A 22,889-nucleotide genomic window follows, 5' to 3' on the forward strand; every position below is an offset into this window, starting at 1 on the left:
ACACCCTGGCTCCTGTCCCTGGGATGGTTACACATGGTTTCCCTCACTGAGCTGAGGCTGTAAAGCCCCATGGGGAAACCCACAGTTACCAAACCCTCTGTGGATCCAAAATTAGGGGTAAACTCTCGCAGCTACCTGGAATGCACACAAAGAAATCACACCTACAGGGGAGCTGCTGGAGGAAAAGCTGAGTGGTTTTCAGGCACCTTAGCACAGCACACACAAGGCTGATAAGAATTAGAAATTCACCCACAATTTCTGCTTTGTTATTTCTGGAGTCACCTCCTCCAGCCCTCACTTCACTCTCACCATCCTTGAAGAAACCAGGCAGGGACAGGTGTAAATAATACCTGCAAAAAGCTGCTCTTGGGTAAAAAAGCAGTGTCTGCAGAGCAAAGAGGCATCCCCAGCACAGCACAGCCCTGCAGGTATCCTGGGCGCTGAGGACAACCCCAGCCCTGGCTGGTGCTCACCTCTGATTCTCAAAGATGATGCTCACAGCCAAACAATTGCAGGGATCAACCAAAAACCTGAGGGAAACAGGCTGCAGTTGCTGACAGAGAGTGAACACAGGGAGCTGTGCAAGCAGATCATCTAAAACACCCACCACATCCCTCTTTTTAGCAGCCTGAAAGCAGTGTGGAGCTGCTTCCAGACTTAAGAACAAGGGTGCTGCCAAAGAGAGACAGACAGAGCTTGGCACAGGGGCTGGTCAGGTCCAGGCTGGTCCTCCAGCAGCATCACCATGCACCAACACCTTCATCCCTCTTTCTGCACAATTACATCTTTCTTTTTTTCTTTTTTTTTTTTTTTTCCCTAACGACCACAGGGGTGGCAGTCAGCACCACGGGTGAAACAGGTGAGGATTCGGCACAGGGTGGAGGATTTTAGTTCTGGCAAGACCAGGGAAACCTCAGCAGTCAGCTGAGCACACGTGCACACACACAGAGGTGTCTCACACCGCCCTGCCCCGTGCCAGCAGGGATTTTCTGGGGGGTTTTACAAACAGGCACGTGGGGCTGGGCCTGTCACCTACCCCTGAGCACCTTTCAGAGGTGTTTGGACGATGACAAAGAGCAGCCAAAGCCACGAACCAGCACGAGATCACCTCGGCTTTGGCCCCGGTGCAACTTGGCACCATGTCAGGAGAGAACCCAAGCGGTGCAGGGTGGCTGGGGATTCTGAACTATGCAGAGCAGCTTTCCTCAAAAGCCCTGACCATGAGCACATCTGGCCCTCAGCACAGGAGCCACGTCATTTTCAGTGACAAGCTGCAAAGACATCCTCGTGTCTGCAGCACAACACACCCCTGCAGCCATGCCCCTAACGTTCAGGGCTGATTCAGAGGGGCCATCCCGAGGGCTGCACACTTTGCTGCTTCATCATCTCCCCTCTCAAGCCTCAACTCTCCCACTCCCACACCAAGCAAACCGAGATCTTCACGCTGCAGCAAAAAATTCCCCCGTGGTGCAGCGTGTTTGCCCTTCACCACCTTGAAACAGGCTCCTGCAGGGAGGGATGAGTGCAGCAAGAGGGAACATCTGCTCCAGCTGTGCAGGGTCAGGATGCTGCCCATCTCCAAGCTGCTGCTCACACACCCCAGAGAAGACATCCAGGGCACCCAGCCCACTGCAGCCAGCCCCTGCTGCGTCAGCCATCCCCACGAGACCCCAGCTAGGAGGGAATTCTTACACACATACACACACACACACACCACAAAGCAGTTTGTAACTGGCCTGCAAGCCCAGACAAGCTGACACACCCTAGATAACCCCGTCATCCTCCCCTAAACCACCCCCAGCCCATCCACGTAACCAGCCCTGCGTGTTTATGATCTGTCAGACACATGACTGTCACCTGCCAGGCCCTGCAGGACAACTTCTTCCTCCCCTCCTGTCCCCTCTGTCCTGCACTGCTGGTCCCATCCACACCCATCACCCAGGGATGCTAAGGGAGGACGTGGCAACTGGCACCCCCTAAGAGATGCTGGCAGGACCCCATCCCAGCTGCATTCCTTACGAAAAACCTCCAAGACCTTTAGGAACAAAATACAAGAATTAAAAGCTGCTTTTACATTTCCTAAAAGGCACTGTCATGGCAGGAGGGGAGGCAGCAGGGATGAACACTGGTGACAAGGGGCACTTGGTGCTCAGCAGGCAGATCCCAGGGAGAAAAGGGTCCAAGCCTTTTCCAGACACAAGCAGCTTGGCTGATGCCAGTGCCAGACCACAGCTAAGGTTAGCAGCCTCTGATGGGAAATTACTTCTATTGAGCACACTGGAGGTTTCTTCCTTTCCAAACCCAGATTTGTCTTTGGTGGTGGTGAGGGGGGAGGAAGGGTGAATGCTCCACAAACAACTTCTGGTAAGTGTTGTCTCCTCCTCATCCTGCCTCCTCTAACATTCAAGTTATGTTCTTAGTGGAAATTTATCGTTAAAAAAAAAAAATTAAAAATCATTTCAATTGAAATGATGAAATTAAGGCTTTGAGCACAGGACAGATCAACTCAGCAGTGCCCTCCCTGGGCACAGTGCAGGCAAGAGGATGGAGGCTGTGGCAGCTCAGTGGGTGTTGGAGAGGGTCCACATCACCCTCACCTTCACCCCAGTGCAGGTCCCCAGCATAAGGCAATGATTTCCTGCCTCCCCAACCCACTGGGATCCCCAAATCCTGCTCTTCCCCTCGGCCACACTATAACCCACCCCATCCCACAAGAGCAGCACCTCTGCTCCAGCCTTTTGCTGGGCAGAGAAATGGCTGCAGGAGAAAGGAGCACACAGGGAGCCCTGTCCCAGCTCCAAAAACAGGGAGCAGGCTCAGATCCACGGCAAACTGAGGCCCACTGGGGCCACAAGGCAGCACCACGATGTCCAAGATTGCTGCAGCGGTGCCCAGTCATTCCAGTGTTCCTCAGGAAAAAGAACCTTGGGACTCACAACGCTGCCACAGCACCACTGCAGCATTGCCCCCACACAGGTAAGAGGCTGTGAGGAGATGGAATCTCCCAGGTGGAAAAAACCAACAGAAACTTCCAGTTTCCATCATTGAAAAAAAAATGCCCTTTCCCCTACTCCAAATCCCTGACTAAGACTTGACCTGTGCTACAGAGGTTTGTCAGCAAGAGGCAGCGGGTAGATCCAGCTCTGTATGAACCCCAAGCCATCCTGAGTCATGCCAGCAAAACCCCAAACTTTTTGTTGACAGAGTAAAATCACCTCCCCAGCCAACACAAGTTCCTCTCCCACCTCCTTCCCCAGCAAACAGCCAGCCCAGGCTGGGCCTTATTAACCAACACAAGCAAAAAAAAAAAAACATCTTCTGTCCAAAAACCCACAGAGCCCCACATCTGCAGAGGTGACATTTTGGGCTGCAAAATCACCAGCACCAGAAAGCTGCTCCCAAAGGGAGCCTCTACAAAGCACAGATGAGTTTCCTCCAGCAACAACAACCTCTGCAAACAACAGGGGCAAACAAACATCCCTGGACCAGGGCTCAGAGCTGAAAAATAAAAGGATCAGCCTTCAGCGAGACTCATTATCCACTAAAGAAAAGCAGGGAAGCATCCCTCCAGGGAGAGAAATGGATTGCTGAGGCACAGCTAAATATTTATCACGTCCAGCATGATATTTTCCAGGTGCCCACCGTTCTGCCAGCAGAGGAGGAAGGCAGGAGCAACGTGCTGTGTTTGCTCTAGGATCGTTAGAATTAATTGGATTCGAGCTCCTTGATGCTTCAACAAGAATTAAAGAATGGCTCCATGGGATCAGAGCTGCCACCCCTGCAGCCACTCACACCCTGGGAACACCAGGCTGGTGGCTGCTCTGCCTGGACACGACGGGAGCCCAAAGCCAAAGTCCTGCTTGGGCAGGTCATGGCCCACACGTGTATTTTTGGCAGAGCTGCCTTTTTTTTGGGGGGTGGCAGATGAGACAGTGCCGGATTCACAGACTGAATTGCCCAACAGTGGTGTGTGCTCCCACGGAGGGCACAGCCAGGGCACGGCAGGGACACGTCCCCACCACTTATTTACCCACCCAGAATAGACGTGCCATGAGAACAAGCAGCACTTCATCCCCAGGTCCTGGCATCTCTCACTGTTGGTTTTTCCAAGCCTCTGTGGTGAAGCAAAGCTGCCCTCCCCAGAGGCACAGCCTGGCTCCAGACAGATCCTGACCCCTCTCCCCAACAGCACCTCCACTCCCAAAGGACAATCTCCCTTCTAACGAAAACCACTTGCTTTTGAATTACTCAGGCATGGGTGCTGGGTGAGCCAGGGGAGGCCAAGCAGGTCCTCTCTCTCCAGATTCCACCCATGCACTCACCCTCCCTCCCTCCCTGCAGCTGCTTTTCCCAGCAAACTCCAAAATTTTGAGAAACAACCGTTTCCCCCCTGGCACGTTCCTGCCTGTCCCTCCAGGAGGGGCTTCCCAGGCATCAGGGGCCACTCAAGTCACAGCCAACAGCCCCAGTGATGGGCACAGGGATTTCCACACGCAGGGCAGGCAGCTGATACACCTTGAGGTCCAGGGAGAAGGCAACAGCCTGGACTTGTGTCCCCAGAGCCTCAGACCCTGCACCCTCCACTGTGTTTCTGCACCCACACAAAGGCTGAAAACCCCCTGAGGCTTCATCCCCTCCTGCTTTACCCTCTGGAATAAAACACCCCCTGTGCACAGCATCCATTCTCTGGAAAAGGTGCAGACCTTGCAGGAAAATCACATCCAGGCCCAGCCACACGTTGCAAGCTGCAGCCAGAGGCTGCGTGCCTTGCAGAGCTCTGCAAAGAGGACACAGGAACAGCTCCCCAGCTTTGTTCCCAGTTCCTTCCTACAGTGCCACCCATGCCATGAGACACAGCTCAAGGGAACTCGGGTGACCTGAGAAAACAGGGAGTTTTTGCATATATGAGTAAACATCAGCTTCAACAGTGCAAGATAACACAAGAGACATTCTCCCACATACAAGATCCTGCGAGATAACTTGGATCAAGCCGACAGGAGCAATGGGAAGAGGAAGAAAGGAAGCAGAAATCCTCCCTAAGCTCCACAAAACCCCCAGAAGGTGTTTATCTCCCAAGCTGTGTTTAGTGCAGAGCAAAACCCTGGCCCAGCACCATTCCTATCGCCAGTGTCACGGGCAGCCATGCATCCCGAAAATCCCCCGAGGCAGGAGACAACCCCATGACTAAGCCAGAGTGATGGCAGGTGAGTTTTGGAAGGCATCTGACACAGAAAGAGCCAACCAAGAGCTTCAACACAGTGGTCTCTCTTTACAATCCTGTGCAACACAAGCTCAAGGAGAGCCAGCGAAGGAAACCTGAGATTGCTCGCTGAAATTCCCTAAGGAAAATTAGGGAAATTTAGCTTGAATTCAGGCTGCCTGAAAGAGAGGGAAGCAGCTGCCATGAGCAGCAGGTGCACACACTCAGACCTGTGAGCATCCCTGGACAAACCCACTGGGAGGCAGGTGCCAGCCAAGGAGAGGCAGGATGAGAGGAGAGGGCTGCCAGGAGGCAGATGTGTAACACACCCTCAGGATCAACCCTGGTGCCACTGCTGCCCTGATGGAAGCAAAGGAGCTCAGGTCAGACGGGGACTCAGAGCTCTGAGCACAAGTGTGACACCTCCAGCACAGCACATCAGGGTTAACTGCACGAATGAACCAGTCTGTCACAACCAACAGAAACCTGCAGACACACAGCAGCTCCAAACCTCCTCCAGGCATCATCTCTCGGTGTCAGCCACGCTGCTTCCCCCAAAATCCTCCAGGCCCAGCTCGGGCTTCATCTGCTGTGGGGCACAAGTGATTCCAGAGCCAGGCTCACCTCGTCCCTCCATCCACACATCCGCCGCTCCGGCACAGGCAGCCGAGGAAGGGTCTGGGCTCAGCTGTCCCAGCCTTTTAAGAAGCCGGGATGATCCCTTCCAAGGCTGGATGGCTGGAGGCATGTGCTCCTACCTGTGAGTCAGCAGCTCCACTCAGCAGCTCCCTAAATCGCTGCTGATTCACCCCCTGCTTACACAGCAAACAGGAAACTCAGGTCCACATTCCCTCCGGATAAGACACGGATCATTTAAAAGCAAGGGGGGGGAGGAGGAGAAAAAAAAAAAAGTCACGGGAGGTGCGTTCATCTGCTCACATGGCTCCTGACTCCAAGTTTCCAGCGCATCACTCCCGCACAGGGAAAACCCCGCAAGTTTTATTCCGCTGATAGAGAGAGAGCAGCAGCCGCACTCCGAGCGCTCCCTCCTCCGTCCGGTCCGCGCTCCCGGCGGGGATGGAGCCGGCTCCGGGGAGCTCCGGGACACCGGCAAAACCCTGTCCCCATCCATCCCAGGCCGATACCTGCCGGGATGCTCACCTTGGGATGGGGACAGGCCACCTGAGTCACGGCCACGCTCTGTAAATAAACGCCTGTGACACACGGTCACGTTCTCCGGCTGCGGACAGCGGGAAAACCAGCGAAGCACTCCCGGCACCGGGTCCTGGCCGTGCCCCAACACCGGCACCAGGCGACACGAGGCGACACGAGGCGACACGGCCCAAGCCCGGAATCCCAGCCCGGTCCTCCCCAGCCGGCTGAGCCGCGGCGGAGGCTCCGCGCCCCGGAGGATTCCCGAGGAACGGAACCTCGACTCAGGGAAATCCTCCAGCAAACAAATCTCCCCTGTTTTCATCGCTCTCCCCACGCCGACCGCGGCTTCGCCCCGTCCTCCCCGCACCCCACATCCCCACCACGGGCTCTGCAGCCCCGCCGCAGCGACGACGCCGAGTTGCGGAACCACCGGGCCCCGCGCGGAGGATGCCGCGGGGAGTGCATGCCCGGCGGGTTGGGCACCAGCCCCGGCCCCGCGGCTCAGCCCCGGCCCCGCGGCTCGCCCCCGGCCCCGCGGCTCCCCCCGGCCCGTCCCCCGTTCCCCGATCCCGCTCGTACCTCTGGGCAGGGACATGGCGCTGTGCGAGCCCGGCGGGCCCGGCCCGAGCGGAGCCCGCGAGTCCCGCCCGCCGCGGCCCCGCCGGCAACCGCCCCGCCGGGCCCGCCCCCGCATGGCCATTGGCCAGCGCCGCGGAGGGGGGCGTGGCCGTGCCCTCCGCGCGGAAACGGCTTTGCGGTTCTTGGGCGCGGCCGTGAGGGTAAAGTGAGGCGGGCGGGTGGTGCTGCTGCTCCCTAAGAGAGGTGTCCTCGGTGTCCTCGGTGTCCCCGGTGTCCTCGGTGTCCCCGGTGCTGGTGTGGTCTCGCCGCGGAACCCGCAGCGCTGGGACGCGGAGCATCCCCCGGAGTCCCCGTCCTGTGCTGCTCCTCGACCCACGCACCTTACTTGTCAACTCGCCACATCTTCCGTGGGTCCTGCCCTCCACCACGGGTGCCACCGGTGGGTCCGGCTGGAAAATGGACAGGGAATCAAGGGAACGGCTGCATTTGTGCAAGGGGAGGTTTAGATTGGATATTAGGGGAAGGTTCTAACCCCAGGGAGTGATGGGGCACTGAACAGGTTCCCCGGGGCATGGTCACTGCCCCAAGACTGCCACAGCTCCAGGAGTGCTTGGACAACGCTCCCAGGTATAGGTGGGATTTTGGTGCATGGAGTTGGACTGGATGGTCCTTGTGTGTCCCTTCCAGCTCAGGATACTCTGTGATTCTATGATTAATTCCTCTCTGACGCACTGAGGAATCAATCCCTCCTAGACGTGGCACATCCCAGGGTAAGGATGCTCCCACAAATGCCCCAGCTTGACTGCAGGCAGAAGTGCTGGACAGGATGTGAGAAATGCAGTTGAAAAGCAAAAAAAAAGGAGATTCCAAGTGCCATTTTCTGTCTGGAATTCTTAGCGTGATCTGTAAAGATCCAAAGGAGGGACTAGAGGGGTGGCAGCTGCTGACAGCACCGGTTGAGATCACAGCTCCTCTGCCACAGCCAGCTCTCAGCTTTGCAGAGCATTTGGGATAAATTTGAAGACTGGAAAAACTTCCTCAAACCCAGGCAGTAGACGGGAATCACTGCCAGAGGGAAGGAGCTGGATGGGTTGGGATCTGTGGCTGCACGGGTGCCTCGAGCAGAGCAGATCCAGCACCGATGGCACCAGATCAGGCAGCTGCACGCTGAGGGTGGAAGAGTTCAAATGGAAAATAAATTACAGGTTTTTAATGGGGAGAGCAATTACCTTCCCCAGAGACGTCGCAGATTCAACCACCTTTCAAGTCTTTCAACACAGACAAGGAGGAGTCTTTTCAAAAAAAAAAAAAAACAACACCAAACTGCTCTGCAGCCCAACCGCGGGTCATTAGCGCTGATGCAAGAGCTGTGGATGTCACTGCAGGGCTGGGCAAGCGGGAGCTGAGTGGACCTTTCTGACCTTTATCCACACAGATCTTGGAATCAGCAGAGGGGTTTGAACTGATCCACACAGGTTTGGGCTGAGCCAGTGCTGGGGTGTGAGTTTTGGGGGGTCCATGGCAGAGCAGAGCATCAGCAGCACTTCTGCAAACGTGGAGCTGTGACGACCTGTGGGAGCGGCTGTGACAGCTAGCCCTGCCGCTGGGGTGTCACTGCTGGTGCAGGACGTGACCCTGCTGTCCCCAAGCACGTCCCAGTGTGCATCATCCCTCCTCCTGCATCCCCGGGCACGGCAGAAAGAAACGAAGATAAGAAACCCACAGCTGCTGGCTCCAGCTGTGAATCCAGAAGTAGATAAAGCAGCTGCCTGGATTTGAGTCTCAACCCCTGGGCACTCCACAAGCGTCCCCTGTTCCCAGGCCTTCCAGCACAGGGAAGCACACAGGGAAATTGGGATGCTCCCAGCATCCAAATCCAACAGGGTGGGAAGGCAGGGAGCACACGGACCCCCACGAGCTGCAAGAAGGGGACCAGAAGCAGCCACGTGTCACCTCCCAGCCATGGCAGGGCTTGGGGATCTCTTGGGAGACCTCTCCTTTTCTTCTGCAGCTCCCCAGTGCTGCTGGCTTGGCTTCTTCTGCCTGCACCTCCTTGTCTGAGCCGCTGTCCCCAGGCCCTGCAGACTCCCAGGGAACCATCACAGCATCCCCATGGAGCCTGAGTGCTCCCAGAGATTTTGGCAAGGGAACTGGATTTTTGGCACCCATGGAAAGCCTCTCCATGCTTTCAGGAGCTGTAGGTGAACCTTTGGTTGTGCAGGCTCTGGATCAGGGTGATCACCAAGACAGCAATAAGGAGCTGCTCACCCAAGTCTGGGCAAAACCTGCTTCTCCTTCCTCCTCTCTCCCAAGGCTTCCCAGACCCACTGTCTCCTGAGCATCCCTGTGTGCTGGAGGACATCAGCCCTCCCTCACAGCTCTGGGATCATGGCACTTATCCCCCTTCCTCCCTGCAACATCCCAGCAGTGCTGGCCTGGCTGCTGCGGTGTTTGCATTCCCTGCGTTCCCCTGCTCCGGGTGTTGTGCTGTTTGCATCTCCCTGCACCACCACACGGTGTGGGAGCACAGCAGAGCAAAGGCTGCCGGGGAGGGGGTGAGGAGAAGGACAACATCTCCTCACCAGTATTCGTGGAGAAGGAAGGGAATGAAGCCCTCTCTCCAGGCAGACACCCAGTTCTTTGGGTCAGGGGATGCTGCAGGGCCAGGCCTCGATGGGAGCAGGAAAAGAGCAGGAGATCCTGACAGGCAGGACACAAGCACCAGCCAATGGAGCAGCACAGACCAAGCAAATCCAGTGAATTCCTCAGCTGATGGGCTGCAACTCGGGCAGCAGGAGCTGAAGGAATGGGTAAATAAAGGCCAAGCTACATGAGATGGTGTCTAGGTGCAGAAAGGCTGCTGGTGAGTTATCCTAGTTCCAGGTTAATTTAGGTTTTGCTGCTTTTCCTGTTGCACAGGCAGCACAGGCACCTCAGGCACTCTCAGATCCTGTCCCTAAGAGCTTTGGGGGTCAAAGATGTGATGTGTATGTGATATATGATGTGTAAATGATACATGATGGAGCACCTCTGCTCTGGAGCCAGGCTGGGAGAGGCAGAGGTGTTGAGCTTGGAGAAGGCACCAGAGACACCTTAAAGCTCCTTCCAGTGCCAAAAGGGGCTCCAGGAGAGCTGGAGAGGGACTTGGAACAAGGGACGGAGGGACAGAGCAAGAGGGAATGGCTTCCCACTGCCAGAGGGCAGGGTTAGGTGAGATATTGGGAAGAAATTCTTCCCTGTGAGGATGGTGAAGCCCTGGCACAGGTTGCCCCGGGCATCTGTGGCTGCTCCTGGATCCGTGGAAGTGTCCAAGGTCAGGTCGGATGGGGCTTGGAATAACCTGGTCCCAGCATCACACAGGGACCAAGACCCTGTGCTTCCACCCCAGAGCCCCAGCAGACCAGGGCAGAGAGGCCAGCACACGGGCAGGGCACCCGGCACAGGAACTGCCACAGGGCAGGGGCACAGCGGGGCAGCGCCGGCACAGCCCCAGGAACCCAGAACGGAAAACCAGTGCAGGACCAGTGCGGGGCCAGCACAGAACCTGTGCGGAATCAATGTGGGACCAGTGCAGAACCTGTGCAAGACCACTACAGAACCAGTGTGGGACTAGTGCAGAACCAGTGTGAGACCCGTACAGAACCAGTGCGGGACTAGTGCAGAATCAGTGCGGGACCACTACAGAACCCGTGAGGAATCAGTGCGGGACCAGTGCAGAACCTGTGCAAGACCACTACAGAACCAGTGCGGGACTAGTGCAGAACCAGTGTGAGACCCGTACAGAACCAGTGCGGGACTACTGCGGGACCAGTGCGGCACCACTACAGAACCAGCACAGAGCCCGCGCACCCAGTGCCGGCGGGCGCTGGTGGCAGTGCCCGCCCGCGCGGGGGCGCCGGGCGCTGGCTGCGGGCCCCACGGCGGCGGCGGCGTTGCCCCTTTAAGGGCCGCGCGGCCGTACCAAAACAAAAGCGCGGCGCGGCCATTGGCTGCGGGGCGGGCACGTGCCGCACAGCTGGGGCTTCCTGCGGCCGGGGCCGCGCCGGGGCCCGACCGCGCCTCCGCTCCGGCACCGGCGGCACCGACACCGGCACCGGCACCGCCACCGCCACCGACACCGCCACCGCCCGCCATGGCGCACTCGGCGCCGCTCGGCCTCCTGGAGCAGGGCTGCCCCATCCAGGTGGAGCACGATCGCAAGCGGCGGCAGTTCACCGTGCGGCTCAACGGTAAAGGGACGGCGCTCGGGGCTCCCCGGGACGTTACCGGCTGCCCTCTGCCCGCGGTTCAGACCTCGCCGGCGGCCCCAGATCCCCGTTCCTTTTCAGCTCTTGCTGTTTCCCCCCCGCTTTGTGTCCCCCCCCCCGTCTCTGCCCCTTTTCCCCTCCCCGTTCCTCTCCCCCCTTTTTCTTGTTGTTCCTCCCTTTTTCCTGTTCTCACCTATTTCCCCCCGTTTCTCCCGATCCCTCCTCCTGCCGTGCCGCTGTGTCCCGCAGCACTTTCCTCTGTACTCTCCACCCTGCCGCGGTGTGCCCCCCCCCCCCCCCCCCCCTTCCTGCACCCTAAATCCTCCTCCCAGGGGATCTGGGGTTCTCTCGCCCAAAACCTTCTCCCAGATCTGAGCATCTCTCGGCTCCCTCGGTTGGGGTCGGTGTGTGGAGCCCGATGGTGGCACGGGCAGGTTTGGGGGCACTGCCTTGTCCCCCCCAGGAGCAGGTGCCTTTGGGTGATGTGGAGCTGCGGTGCCAGCTGGGAACGGGGACCCCTCTGGGGACATTCCTTCAGGAAATTCCTCCAGCACGGTGGGTGCTGCGGTTCTGTAGGATCAACAACAGGGATCCAAGCTGCCACAGCCACCTGTGGGACCAGGACTGTGGAGCTCTGGTGACACGGTGACCCCCAAAAAGCTCTGTCACATCCTGGGTGGAGCAAACAAAGGAAACAAAGTAGGTGCCACTACAATTTCTCTGTGGTGCACTGATTCTTTCCAAACCTTCATCTTAGTGGTTATTTCCAGATATTCAACGATCCCAGCATCTCTTCCCCATCCATTTGTCATGCTGAGAACTATTCTGGGTAAAACTGCTTCACTGCCCTGCAGAAATTGCATAAAATAAGATGTGTAGTTCAGAAATCATAGGGAATGCAGGAGGCTCCGTCGATAAAACAACAGGAATAGTCCGGATTTTATTTTAGACTTCTCTTCCTTCCCCCCCCCCCCCCCCATTTTCATTTCAACCACTAATTACAAAGTGCAGGCTGGAGGCTCGGCAGTGGTGGAGCGAGGAAGGAGGAGACGGGTGCAGAGAAAACAATTTCACCAACTGCTTATTTCAGCCCGAGATCAAACAAGGCCCCAGGTGCCTGGTCCCCACTGCCACCACCAGGGCATTGTCCCAGTCAGTGAAGTTGGTGTGTGCAGGAAACAGAGGGGACAGCCAAGGGTGAACAATTATTAGGGAAATGTAATCTTTTATCATGGTTTTCTGGATAAAAGCTCTGCCAGCCACACTACGGGCCGAGTAGCGTTTGGTGGCTGAGCAGGGATGAGTCGTGACTGGAGAGGGTGAACTTTGAGAGGGGGAGAATCAGCTGTGGGAGTCGTGTGTGAATCAGCACAGAACCTCCTGATTCAGGAGGGGGTCATGGAATCACAGAATGCCAGAATGGTTTGGGTTGGAAGGATCCTGAAGCTCATCTCATTCCAGCCTTGGGCAGGGACAACTTCTGTGTGTCCAGACATGGACCAGGTTGCTCCAAGCCTCATCCAATCTGGCCATGGCCTCACCCAGGTGAATCCCCTTGATCAAGGCTGGGGGTTTTTTTGGTGAGTTCAGGGAGTCTGAGCCCTTTTTTGTGAGTTCAGCACTGGCCACACCGAGCTGAGCAGCGTCCTGGTGTGATGGTGTCCGTGCTGCTGCGCTGACTAACATCCCTGTGGAGTGGGTGACCCATCTGTCCTCCTCCTCGTTAAGCACTTGGTGGTAGCAGCCAAGCCCTGGAAGATGGTCAGGAGATAAGATCTCTGTGGGAGTGCGTGGCAGGGTGTTTATTTCCTGCACTGCTCTTTGCTGCTCCTGCTCCTGGCACGATGAGCATCAGTGGTGTGGAATGCTCTGGGAGGTTTTCCCTGCTGCGTGCAGGGAATGACAAGGAATTGACACGGATTCTGGCATTGAAGTGACCCCTGTGTCCCTCAGAGAGCACTCTTGTCCTATGCCACTGCACTGTAGCAGAGATGAACGGCAGTTTGTGAGCTCCAGGGTCAACTTTCCTGTGATGTCCCCTAATTTCTGCTAAATGTCAAGTGTGGATGATACCCTGTGAAAACGTGGATATACCAGACATGTGGACCAAGCAGCCAGACTTTGACAACTGCTGGTTTATGGTAGTGTAGAAAACTTTCCAATGGTGATGAATTTCTGGAAGTCCCTGGAGCAGGAGGCCTGAGACTGTGAAAGCTGTGAACTGGTTGTGAAAGTGTTCATTTTCAGCATCATCCTGTGTTTGCCTCGGCGCCCCTGTGTGACCTCGTGTCAGGACTTCCTCCTTGTGCACAAGGAAGATGAATTGCACTCGATTTTTTGGGGCTTGCCCTGTCTTTCCTTTCTCTGCTGGTTCCTCCCCTATTTGCTGCAGTAGCTCTTAGAACTCTGATAGGAACAGCTGCTTCACTTGAACACGTTCCCTTCTCCCTTGCATCCCAAATGAAGGAACATTTAGAAGCTGAAAGCAAAGCTGATTATAACCAGACCTCACTGAGCCTTGTTATCCCTCGAGAGGAGGGCAGAAAAGACGCCCAACTGGATTTGTAATGGGTTAGGATGTGACTAACAGCCTGAGCCAGCCAGAAATCTCCCTGTGCAGAGACTCTCTTGGAAAATGTCAGTTTGCCAAAGCTAAAAGCTTCCACGGGAATCATATAGGCTGGTTTTGTCAGGCATAGCTGGGTATTTCTTTGGATCTGAGATGAAATTTCAGTTCAAAACAAGAAACCCAAAGGGATTCCCCCACCTCAAAGCAGTGGGCTGGTTGGTCCAGCTGCTGGCACAGATGTTTGGGACAGGGGAGGAGCTTTTAGCAGCAGCTGCTGTGACTTCTGGGTGTCCATGACAGTCATCAGGCTCTGCAGTCAGGAGACAGGCTCAGCATGGAGCAGCTCCAGTTCCTCAGGGATGCGAGGGCTTCTCGCACATTCCAGCTCCCATTCATGCAACACTTGGGTGCAGCACACCACACTTCCCAAACCTCCCACTCCTCCCCAGCTGGGTTTGGGCAGGATTTTTGGCTGGAAGCTCCTGCTTTGCCCACTGCTCATCTGAGTCTCGGGAGCTCCTTGTCCAGGAGGCCCGACTCAGATTTACTGGGGAAAACTGGAGCAGGTCATGCCTTGGAGCTTTCCTCCCTGATGGGGCAGATGCTTTCCAAGAGAGGGGAAGGTGCTGAGTTCGCAGCAGGGACCAAGGGATCTGGCACCAGACACTGCATCAAAGGCATCCCCGCTCCTCCTGTGCCACAGGCGCCTCCAGAGAGCTCCTAAACAGGAAACTGCTCCAAACCAGAGCCCCCCCTGCTGCCATTCCTGTGAGTGAGGGAGGCCCTTCCATGAGGGTTGTGCTGTCTCCACTCTGACTGTTGTGCTCTGTTGTGTTTTCTCTCCGTAGTAACGTGCCAGTACTTCCCTGGGGAGTGAGGCCAGCCCATGGCAGGCAGCGAGCTCCAGCCTGGGATGCTCCTCGGGACATCTCGTCCTCTCAGCCCACCCCACACCACAGCTTTTGCTTTTTTTTTCCCCACTGTCTGGCTCAGCAGCAGAAGACCTGGGCTGCCTCCTGCCCCCGGGAGTTGGGGCTGGCTTTTGTTCTCTCCCTTTGCTCCCAGGGAATGGTTTTGCAGCAGTGTCCTAAAGGGGGCTGGAGCCCAGGGGCTGCTCCAAAGGCTGGGGTGCAGAACTGACCTTGCAGGCAGCAGCCATGGCCCTGCCCAGGTGCTGGGCACACAAAGCGGTATTGTGGGCTGGGGCTGGTGCAGGGAGATAGGGAGAAGGGACAAAGGATAGTCCTGCAGTGCTGCAGGTACCTGCTGGGCAGGTGCTTTGTGTTTGCCAGGAGAAGGGGTCAGTGAAGGATGGGCTGGAGTGTCCCTGACGTGTCCCTTCCTCAGCTGGGCTGGCACTGGGCTCTCTGCTTGCTCCCCCAGGCTCCTGAGCCACCCAGCCTGGCCACTTGTGTCTGGCATCAGGGCTGAGCCCGCCACTGCTCCCGGTGGAAACCCTCCATGGAGAGCAAGTTTAGACCTGGTCCCTCGCCCAGCTTCCCTGTGCTCCCTGTGAGTGGAGGGAGGGGCAGAGGGCGAGCAGGGCACCAGCTGTGCTGCCATTGCTGCCGTCCTGGCTGTGCTGATTTGCATTGACTCCGGGGAATGTCAGTGAGTCAAACACCACGGGCAGGCTCCTGGGGCTCTGCTGGCTGAGACCTGAGCCTGTTGTGCCAAGCTCTGTCTGTGCAGGGTGATAAACTCCTGTCCTGGAGCCCGAGGGGGTGACACGGGCTGGAGGCTGGCAGGAGGTGTCCCTTATGCCGTGTCTTGATGGGGTTTCTGCTTGTGCCCCTTCTCTTTAGGGGGGATTGCACCAATCTGGGGCTGGGTGCTCCCAGGAAGGGCCAGCACTGCTTCCAGCTCCCCCAGCTTTCCTGGGAGCAGCCCCCCATGTCCAGGGTACCTCACAGCACCAGGGGTGGTTTATTCCAAGCCGTGGCTATGACCTGCGGGGCCCACACCACACTCTGTGGCACAAGTGTCCTTGGTTTGATGTGCTGTGTCACTGAGGTGAGCATGTGTGGATGTGATCATCCACTTGGCTGAACTGGGATGTTTTTCTGAACTGGGCCCAGTTTCCAGCAGCGCTGACTCTCTGTTGTAAAATCAGGCTGGTTGTAAAATCCTTTCTGTGTGTGTTCATCTGTGCCCTGGTGGCACTGTGCAGCTGCTGTCCTGGCTGGGGGTTTGTGGTGCTGCTGTGGTACAGAGAATATCGAGGAAAAGCCTGGCAGGACATGTCTGCGATCCTCCAAACACTGCATCACCTTCTGCTTTAAAATGCACTTGTGTCTGTGGTACTTCTAAACAGATCATATATTCTAAAAGTGTATTTAAAGAAAGAAGATCTTTTGTTCTGTTGTAAATTTAGTTTTAAACTTCTCAAAGCTTCAGGCAGAGGCTATGGAAAGTTTTAGCCTGGGAGGAGAGTGGGGTGGAAGGGTTGGAACGAGTGAAAGCTGCTGTTACAAGATCATTTTACAGCCTTTGGTGCTGCCAACTCTGCCCTTGCCACCCCTGAGAGCTGCCACCAAATGCTCTGTGAGGGTGAGGGCACCTCATGCCCCAGCCTGGCCAGGTTTCCCTCCAGCAAGACAGGTCTGTGCTGCTGGGGAAGGGCTTCACCTGCTCCCTTGGCTTTTTTGGGGTGCCTGGATCCACATGGAGAAACACTGCAGTGCTCCCTCTTCTCTGTCTGGAGGAAATTCAGAGAGCTTGACTTTTTGGTGAACCAGAGCTGAGAGGAGCAGGACTGAAGCCTATAAATACTTGGGGGGAACAGCAGGGAGGGAAATTATTTATGTCCACCCAAGAACAATGTTGGCACAAGAACGAGTGGGCAGAAACCAGCAGGAATAAACTCGGACTGGTAATGTGAAGGTTTCCATCCAGTGTAGGAGAATTGAGTGTCTGCACAAAAGGAGCAGGAATTTTTATTCCTGAGCTGCTTCTCTGGAAACACAGAATTCCAATGGACTCATTTCTAGTTTCTCTTGAACACAGGGATGAGACAAACTGGGCTGGAGTTGTCAGCTGAAATGCAGTGAAAGTGAATATTGAGCTCAGCTAAAGCAGATCCTGAATGCAGGTGAACTTTGGAGTCCTTCAGCCTTAAAAAACCATTCGAGAAAAGGAAGTTTCCATTCTTTTAATCAGACTTGTCTCTTTGATTGGGATCTTGCATTTCTGAAACTCACTTTTAAGTACAGAAACTTTCTAGAAATGAAACATTTGCTTCTGCACTGAAGGCAGAAGGTCAGGTTCTGTGGATGAAACCAGAGGGGTGTTCTGACTCCTCCGATTTATACATGAGCTGAAACTTCTTTTTTCCTGTAACTGAGCTGCTGTGAGAAAGGTCAGGGTGTCGAAACAGGAAGCCTGTGTGTGTGTGCATGTAAATTCGTGTGCACGGCCCCCCTTGCACACCTGTGTGCTCTTTCCTGTGTGTTTGTGGGATTCACCTCCCTTGCATCTTCCCCAAAACGTGTCTAGACAATGCTGCAACACCAGACCAAGGAGTCTTGTCCCGTTTTATGTGCCACAACAAAAAACCCTATGCTGGAAGAGAAATTAATTGGCTGTTACCTGGGTCAGCTTTGTTGTTTTTCCCCCTCTTCCTTTTGCTCTCCCCCACCATCAACACATCTCCTCCCTCCCCACAGCTGCTTTCCTGCCCTAAACATGTTGTGCTGGCATCATTGATTCAGGGCTGGGTCAAAAACTTGCTCCTGCTCCAGGGGATTGGAAAGGCTGAACAGACCTGGTTCTGCTCACACCTCGGGGGGACCAGTGAGGACATCCAGGTGTGTCACTGAAAGCAAAGTCTCTGTCCCAGCACCAGAACCATTCCCATGGGCACGAGGGATGCTGTAGCAGTCCCAAAACTGCCCATCCACTGCAGTGGGCTCTCTGGGGGCATCCCAACCCTCAATCCTCTCTCTCATCCCCTGCTGTGGGTTCCCCAGGGACATCCCAACGCTCACCCCTCTCTCCCATCCCTCAGGTTGCCACGACAAGGCCGTGCTCCTCTACGAGTATGTGGGGAAGCGGATCGTGGACTTGCAGCACACGGAGGTGCCGGATGCTTATCGAGGGAGAGGGATAGCCAAGCACCTGGCAAAGGTACGGCCCCAGCCACCCACCAGGGCAGGAGCTGTTGCCATCCCAGCTGTGGGTAAAGATCCTGGCTGAAGCCAGGCCCCATCACATTGGAATTGCATGTGTGCCCTGTGGGAATCCCGCTCTGATGGGAGATGGGGTGGCTGGTGGGGCAGATGGAAAATCTGGGGTCAGATATTCCCAGTGGCAAAAAGAGCTGGGTAAGTGTCAGCAAATCCAGCCCAGGTTTGGCCCATTCCTCCTCTCAGCAAAACACCCTTGTGCAGGGACTGATGGTTCACCTCAGCTCAAGCTGGACCCCTCCTCTCAAACCTTCACTGCCCTCATGAGCCCTCTGGCTGCCTTGGGCTGTGCAGGGAGAGCTGAGGAGCCATGAGCACAACTGTGGGGGACTGTGGGGTGATGCTTTGGGGTACAGCTCCTCCCTGGCCCTGTAAGCAGGGACAAAGGGATGATGAAGGTGGGCTGGGTCACCTCCAGCACAGCATCCACCAGGCTGGATGTGTTGAGGGTTAAAGTGGGGACTCTGTGGTGAGGTGGTGGCTGTGGCAGGACAGCTGTGCTCTCCCCTCAAGCCTCTTCCTCGCACAGGGGGTACCTGGGGGACCCCTACTGCTTCCCCCATCTGGGTGAGGGGTACAGGACTCCCACGAGGCTTCAGAGGGGAGCAGAGGCTGGGGGTGCTGGTTGTAACTCATTCTGATCCCCGTTGGTTGCAGGCAGCCCTGGACTTTGTGGTGGAGGAGGACCTGAAGGCCCACCTGACGTGCTGGTACATTCAGAAATACGTCAAGGAGAACCCGCTGCCGCAGTACCTGGAACACTTGCAGCCTTAGGGCAGGACTGCTCCCACACCAGCACACCTGTCCCCGACTGTTCAGCGCGGCCTTCGCTTCTCCGCAGTCTCAGGAAACCCCTTCCCACACTCGCAATTCCCGTTTTTCCTCAGCGTGTCCATGGCAGTGTGTGAGTGTGGGCACGACCTCCTCCTCTCTGCCCACGTGTGAGCATGGCCACAGCCCCTGGGCCAGGCTGGCTCTGGGCACACGTGGTGCCCCCCAGTGCTTTTCACAAGCCAGGGGATAGAAGAGGGTGATTTTTTTCCACCAAACCCAATCGCAAGGCCAGGGGACGACTTGTTGTGCACCTCATCCTCTCCCCTCTGCTTGGCGACAGCTCTGAACTTGCTGGGGGATGTTGGTTAGGGGTGGTCATGGGGTACCAGCCCCCTCTTTCCTCCTGGCAGCTGGGGAGATGCTGTGGATTAAGCTTGGTGGGACAGAGGGAGGTGCTGGAGGAGCCCCAGCCCTGTGTCAGGTTCATCCCCTGCAGCACCTGTTGGGCACCAAGCCGTGTCCAAGCCCACATGCAATACATACAACAACATGTGGGCTGTGGTGGCACCTCGGGGGCTTTGCTGCCCTGGCTGTGGAGACACTGGGATGGTGACACCTTCGAGCCTAGAGACAAGAGCTGCATGAGGGGCGGACTTGGACTGCAGAGTCTGTGCAGAGGAAGAAATGTGGCTGAGTTGCAGATGCTGCTCCCTGGAGACGTCAGCTCCTACCTGGCTTCTGTACACAACCCTGAAGTGGCATCCCACAGGGTCATGGACTGTTATTCCTGTCTTCCTGCCCTTGGTGTGGACACAGCCTGCTCAGGAGAAGAGACCAGCCCCACAGCCAGCCCTGGCCTAAGCAATGAGGGACATCCCAGGGCACCAAGGTGGTTTCCTGCAGCTGAAGAAGGCTTCCCCCATCACCCTCTTCTCCATCTCTGCATCCCTGTCAGTGCCCCCAGATCAGCCCTGTCATGACATCCTGAGAGCAGCTGGGTGAGGCCTCCAGGACCTGCTCCTGGCCCATCTCCAGGGTTCAGTGCTGGAGGCGCCCATGTGGATTCCAACGGCTTCTCCTTACAGCCTTTGGAGAGAAGCCCTGGCTCATGGCATTACCTGTCTGCTCAGTGGCCTCCCCACAGCTCCAACCTCAGGGCACTGGCAGCACCGTGGGGACCTTGGCCAGCAGCAGGAACACCCGCATTTCGTGCTCTTACCTCCATGGATGATGATTCTGTAGCACAACCCAACAATGCCACACTGAGATGTAGAGGTAACACCGTGATGGCAGGGCACTGCCAGGTTCCAGCTTGCTCCCTGTCCTGCCTTGCCTGGGTTTTCCAGGGCCTGAGCTACACCTCAGAGTATCTCACATGGAGCCCTCAGGATTTTGTAGTGTCCCAGGGCAGGGCTGTGGTGAGGGAAATGATGTTTTCAGCATGCCCAGCCCTGAGCAGCAGCTGGGGGCTGCAGCTGGGTAGGAGATGGAGAGCCTCTCACCTGGAGACCAAATCCACACCTTGCTTAGCTCAGCAGGGACTGAAGTTTACAATCTGTGCCACGGAGTGACTGAAGCCCCAGGTGAGAGGCAGCTCAGCCCTTTCCCAGAGCCCAGCACAAGGCCCATGGCAGCAAAGGCAAAAACTCTTACAATCTTCTCTCCTGGCTGGAATGGCCAGAGATGGAGACCCTGTGCCAGGATTTCAGCCTGAGCTGTCCCTGGCCACTGGCTCAAGGGGAACCCTTGCTGCCTGCCCATGCTTTTGGGCTGCTCATCACCAGCATAGTGCAGCCCTCTCAGGCTTCCAAACCTCCCAAACTCCATCCCTGCCCTGCACACTGCAGGCTGTGAGACCCCTGCCTGTGCCCACCACCTGTGCCAGGGGGCAGAGCCACCTCTGCCTTGTGCTGCTCAGGAGAGGCCTCGAGCTCAGCCCTGTCTCTGCTTCATTTCTGCCCTCCTGCTGCTTATTTCACCCAGGCTGTGACCTTTAGGGTGGCTTCGAGAGATTGGGAAAAAATGGCAGGTAACAAACTAAAGGGGCTCAAGAAGAAATGTGGGCTGCTAAATGCATCCTTCTTTAACATGCAGAACACACTTCAACACATAGTTACAGGAGCTGGTACTGGTGCTGCAGTGATGACTGAAGCATCGCTTCTCTTGATTCGAAGGTGAAGCTGAACTGTTTTCTCCCCTGGAAGCCACGATAAGACACTTGTGTCTGTGCCACAGCGGGGCTGAGCGCTCGGGAGCAATGTTTGAGCCCAGTGCTGCGAGCCTCCGTCCTGGTTCTGTGCTCATTTCCACTGTGTGCACTCTCCAGCAGCTCCCTGTTGTGTCAGCTGGCTGGAGGGTGTGCTGTGCTCACTGTCTGGGTAGTGTCCCAGTGTCCAGCCTGGCTCTGGAGCCCCTCATGCTGCTCTGGCAGGAACCTCGTGCTTCCCGGCGCTGGATCACCCGCAGCGATCGCTGCCTTAAGTCAGGCACAGCACACGGTTCTGCTGCTGCTTCCCTTCGAGGTGCTACAACCCCTGACCTGACAGAGACGTGTGCCAGTGTCTGTGCCAACCATTTCTCCGCTGTGTCTGTGCTCTGTCCCAGCCTTTTCTCCTCCTCGATGCCAGTGAATAGCAATACCCGCAGGTCACCAGCGATGCCGCAGTCCAGGGTCGAGTGGGACCCGGCTCGGGATCCCTCGGTGCTGGGTAGCCCTTCCCTGCCTCCCCACCAGCTGCCTTTTCCCAGCTGGTCTCTGCAGAAAGGAGCTTTTGAGTCCTGTGCTGCCCCTTGGTGCTGATTAAATCTGGAGGAGTTTGGGATCTTGGACTCTCCCTGGGCAACAGGAGCGTGGAAGTGGTTTGGTTGAATACTGAGCTCCCCAAACCCGTTTGAACTACAGACCTTTGGTGGGTGGGGGAATGCAGGTGGCTGTCAAACCTGCTTCCACAGCCCCCAACTTGAAACACCCCCTCCCTCGTCCACTCTCCAGCGTTGTCTTCCTCTGTCCAAGGTTTCCGTTCTGTTGGATTCGGTGGTTACAATGTGCCTTTCCTTCTCAGGACCTGTTACAAACGACCTTTCTGCTCTTGTTTATGTTTAACATTTATCTTGATCCCTCCCTCTGTCATACTATAAAACATGAACATAATGCATGGAATACAATACAATAAAAGTGTGGCTTAACTGAGCTGCAGTGGCTGTGCTGCGCTGGGGGGAAACCACATGCTCCCACTGCAAATGAACAGTAGGTAAGAGGTGAAATTATTGTGTTTTATTTGAGGTCACAGGGCTGGCTGACCTCTTGATGACTGTGCAGAGCTCAGGGTGAGCAGGATCACAACTGGTTCCTCTCCTTTGCCACCTGATCCAGCCTGGCTCACCTTCATCATTCCTCCTTGGGATTTCAGGCCAGTCTTTGGGAGTTGTCCTGCAAATGGGCAGACACTCAAGTGCTTATGTCCACTGTTTTAAGATGGGCATGAAAATATTTAAATATCCAGTTGCTGTGCTTGTCCCGAGCAAGGTGGGCAGGCAGCTGACTCAGAGGGACACCAGGCACTTGGCTCCTGGAGCCAGCACTCCTCGGGGCTGGGAGCACAGCCTGAGCACTCAGAATCCTGGCAGGGCATTTGTGTCACTTCCCAATGCTGTGTGAAGGCTACAGAGGCTGAGGCCGGAGTTTGGATAACTCAGATTGCCGGGAAGGTTGGTGTAGAGAACAGTTATGACTTGATCCAGTGTGACAAGCTGCCCCTGGGCTGCAGCAGGAGCGTGGGGTTTGCTGCTCCCGGGGGACAGCACAGGCGGTTGCGATCTGTAGCTGGGCTGTTGCTGGTAACGCACTCTGTTTACATTCCACATTCCAGACAGTCCGTGCTCCGGCCTGTCCCAGCACTGCTGCACGTTCTGCCGGGCTGGGCACGCTTCCCAAACACCTCCTTGTTCCTGTGAATGCAGCGTTTACCTCCCCCGAAACAGCTGCCCCCCAAAATACAGCTGAGAGAGCAGCGGCGTGGGAGGGCCCTGTAGGCTGGAAGAGCAGCCTCGGGATGCCTGGGAAGGTGGAGGCAGCCAGGGGTTTGTTCTCTTCAGTCACGTTACATCACTTGGGAATAATGTTGTCAAAAAGAGGGTTTCTCTAGGAACGGGAGATGCAGAGCCAGCGCTGTCTCCTGACG

At 56.2% G+C, this 22,889-nt stretch overlaps 2 protein-coding genes across 2 annotated transcripts in view; one reads left to right on the plus strand and one right to left on the minus strand.

The window, feature by feature from the left end:
* The window catches only part of MAP2K3 (mitogen-activated protein kinase kinase 3), a 29,951-nt gene extending 22,936 nt beyond the window's left edge, over positions 1-7,015 (minus strand). Inside the window, exon 1 of the mRNA XM_066198073.1 lies at positions 6,935-7,015. Coding sequence (XP_066054170.1) covers positions 6,935-6,950 — 16 coding nt within the window. The 5' untranslated portion in view covers positions 6,951-7,015. The remainder of the gene's footprint in view (positions 1-6,934) is intronic.
* Positions 7,016-11,006: 3,991 nt separating this feature from the next.
* On the plus strand, positions 11,007-22,085 carry NATD1 (N-acetyltransferase domain containing 1). The gene is made up of 3 exons (XM_066198207.1): positions 11,007-11,163; positions 17,757-17,875; positions 18,592-22,085. Exons 1-3 carry the CDS (start codon positions 11,067-11,069, stop codon positions 18,706-18,708), a joined length of 333 nt encoding a protein of 110 aa, XP_066054304.1. The 5' UTR covers positions 11,007-11,066; the 3' UTR covers positions 18,709-22,085.
* The last annotated feature ends 804 nt before the right edge of the window (positions 22,086-22,889 follow it).

Source organism: Chamaea fasciata, unplaced genomic scaffold (genome assembly GCF_029207755.1).
Source record: "Chamaea fasciata isolate MVZ Bird 193981 ecotype frontalis unplaced genomic scaffold, bChaFas1.0.hap1 SCAF_16, whole genome shotgun sequence".
Taxonomy (NCBI): domain Eukaryota; kingdom Metazoa; phylum Chordata; class Aves; order Passeriformes; family Sylviidae; genus Chamaea; species Chamaea fasciata.